Consider the following 3,050-nt stretch of genomic DNA (forward strand, 5'->3'; position numbering starts at 1 on the left):
TAATAATTCTTATTATTAATAAAGTGTATTACAACTGTAATTCTCATGTGCATCTTGCTGAAAATGAGTTGAACATCCTGATCTAACCGATTACCTGTTGGAGTCAATTCAGTTCAACATGGCCGCCACCAAAACGGCTGCGAGTCAATCATTTCGACAAACATTGAGCTAAAATCTGCTGTGGTAGTAGCTGAGAGTCTTTCTCGACACTAACTAAACGTGACATACGACTTCATCAAGTTGTGCTTTGAGAAAACAAACAATTTGTGGCAGAAAGTGATTAATAAAAGGTTAGGTGGATTTCCCCCGCCTCACCCCGGTTCTGAAATCTCCTCCTTTGATAAGCGACGACGCAGGAGTGAAGAAGCAGAGCAAGAAAAACAGACTAATCTATTTCCAATCAGCTTTCTAATTAGCGCAGAGAAATGATGCATTGTGACCTGTAATCAGCTTCAACCGTTTGATTTGAGTCATTATCATGGATATTGTAATTTCCTCCGCACCAGATCCATCGAGTGGAACTGGGCAGATGGAAAGAAAAAAAGTGTGTGTGTTGAGGGGGAGGGTCAGCCGGAGGATGGACATTAAGATATGACAGGAGCAGAGTCATTACAGTGACATTCCTCTGTCTGCCGCGGCGCAGCCCCCGCCGGGCAGCTTTAATCTCAGCCTGCGGTGATTGGCAGCGCACGTYAGCGGCCCCTCTAACAACCCCATGTGGACTTTTACCATTTCATTTCCCAGCTGGCACATCAGGACTGTCAAAAACAACAATCCTCTGATCCCATTTTATCCACTATTCCCTCCCTAAAATGGATCCACCGTGTCGGAYGAGATCCTCCTTTTAAAGGAAGAGTCAGAGCGTGAGGAGTTCGGATGTTTACGTTTGAGAGCTGGAAAAGCCTGAAGGAAACGAGGTCCTTCAGCCGCATGAACGGAGACGTCACCGTATGATTTACGTGGAATCGGAGGAAAACTGAAAGGATATGGGTGAGGGCTAGGTCTCGGTTCAGGATAGCCGTCTGAAGTTCGTCCTCCAAGGCGATTAGTCTGTCGCTGATCAGCTCGCAGTGCTCCGTCAGGTCTGTGGCCTCGGCCTCGCTGCACACGTCCTGGAAAACGGAACAAAATGAAGAAATAATCAGAACAATATTTATTAAAAGTATATAAAGGCAAACTGACAGTGCTGAAGTGTATTTTATCTTTTAACTCTGAGCAGTGATGGTTCAGCATCCTGCTATTGTTTTCCTAATTATTATTTTTCCTAWTTTTTATTTTTCCGTAGGTGTTTYRTAATCAAGCTACTCCCACATACTTKGTTCTATTTTAACCATTCATATATAAAATGTTCATCTCAACTRGGAATTGTCTGATACGACTTTTAATCTTTGTAACTTTTACACTTTTTGAGTAATTTAACTTTATCTACAAAAGAAATTCCCAATAGAAATACACTGAGATCACTTCATTTCCTAAAAAAAATTACATAAAATCTACGTATCGCTGTTTTTTATGCCTCTTTTAGCCTTAAGCTGCGGTCTTGCTGTTTTGCTAAGTGTATCTTTTAGCGACGGTTTTGCTACATTTACTTTACACGTCTTGATCAGTGGTGGGCACAGCTATGCTAACCCGCTCATCCGCTAATAGCAAACCTAGTTTCTCATTTTGCAGATGAACTTTTTTTTTGCTAACTTTGGGAACTGCTAGCGGACTGATTAGCTTCCACTAATTTTAATTTCACTAAAAAGTGATCCCACCCACCTTTTAAATTAAACAAATATAAAATTAACAAATGGTTAGCGTCAGTCCCATCAGTCTCTAACTGACTTAGCGGTTAGCTTAACGACTTAAGATTCTAGTTTAGCAGATTAGTGGTTAGTGAAACAAACYTTTTGGTTAGCTGTGCTAATCATTGGGTCTTGATATATTTATCTTTAAGCTGCTGTCTTGCTAATTTTAGCTTTTTATTGTTTTGCTAATTGTAGCTTTTAGCTACTGTTATGCTACAGTTACCTTTCATCAAACTTCTTGATCAGTGGTGGGCACAGTTCTGCTGACCCGCTAATCCACTAATTGGAAAACTAGCTTCTCATTTTGCAGATTATCCTTTTAGCTAACTTTGGGAACCATTAGCACTAAATTGGCTTCCGCTAATTTTAAGTCMACTAAAAAAACGATCCCACCCACCTTAAACCAGAAGAAAATCAACTAAAGGTTTGTGTCAGTCCCACCAGTCGCTAATGGTCTTAGCGGTTAGCATTAGCTTCCTTAAATTTTTCTTTCTGTTCAGAGTTAACGACCTAAGATTCTAGTTTAGCAGATTAGTAGTTAGTGAAACAAACWTTTTGGTTAGCTGTGCTCATCACTGGTCTGGATAAATTTAGCTTTAAGCTACTGTTTTGCTCATTTTAACTTTTAGGTATTGTTTGATTTATTTTAGCTTCCACTTGGACAGCGCTCTTATTTAAAAAGGTAGAATACTGTGCTTTCCTTAAACAATTCATATTTAAGAAAAAACAGTTTGCAACATTTCTTATATTTCTGTCAGGCAAACTATCTCCGATTGTTACAAAGCTTTGCAACATGCTGCAAAAAAATATAATAAAAAAATCACAAACTTCTTTCCTTGCAGTTAAAGGAACTGCTAACCAGTCACACTGTTCGTTGTAGAATGTGAAAGCTTTAAGATTTCCTTGAACGAGCGTCAGTGATGCGAATGGTTTGGCTAACTTGATATCATGCTTCCGCGGCAGCTCCAAGGTCATAAGATAAATGAGACTCAGCGGGGTGGAAGTGCGCCACATTTGGTGGCGTATCTGCACATCACAACAGAGGATGTGGCGCAGCTGACGGTGTTTGGAAAGACGGCAGGCCCACAGAGGAGTAGAGTGCAGCGGGGCCGAGCGTTCGGAGAGGAAAACCGGCCATAATTAGACCGGCCCCCTTTTGCAGACATCGTGTCCTAGTTTCTTCACACATATGGAACACACACACACACACACACACACACACACACACACACACACACACACACACACACACACACACAC

The 3,050-nt window shown here is 41.0% G+C and overlaps 1 protein-coding gene across 1 annotated transcript in view; it reads right to left on the reverse strand.

The window, feature by feature from the left end:
• The window catches only part of disc1 (DISC1 scaffold protein), a gene marked incomplete at its 5' end in the record, with an annotated part of 55,503 nt that overhangs the window by 8,776 nt on the left and 43,677 nt on the right, over nt 1-3,050 (reverse strand). The window contains 1 exon segment of the mRNA XM_014005907.1: nt 989-1,112. Coding sequence (XP_013861361.1) covers nt 989-1,112 — 124 coding nt within the window.

The sequence above is a fragment of the Austrofundulus limnaeus genome, unplaced genomic scaffold (genome assembly GCF_001266775.1).
Source record: "Austrofundulus limnaeus strain Quisiro unplaced genomic scaffold, Austrofundulus_limnaeus-1.0 Scaffold33, whole genome shotgun sequence".
NCBI classification, from domain to species: Eukaryota; Metazoa; Chordata; class Actinopteri; order Cyprinodontiformes; family Rivulidae; genus Austrofundulus; species Austrofundulus limnaeus.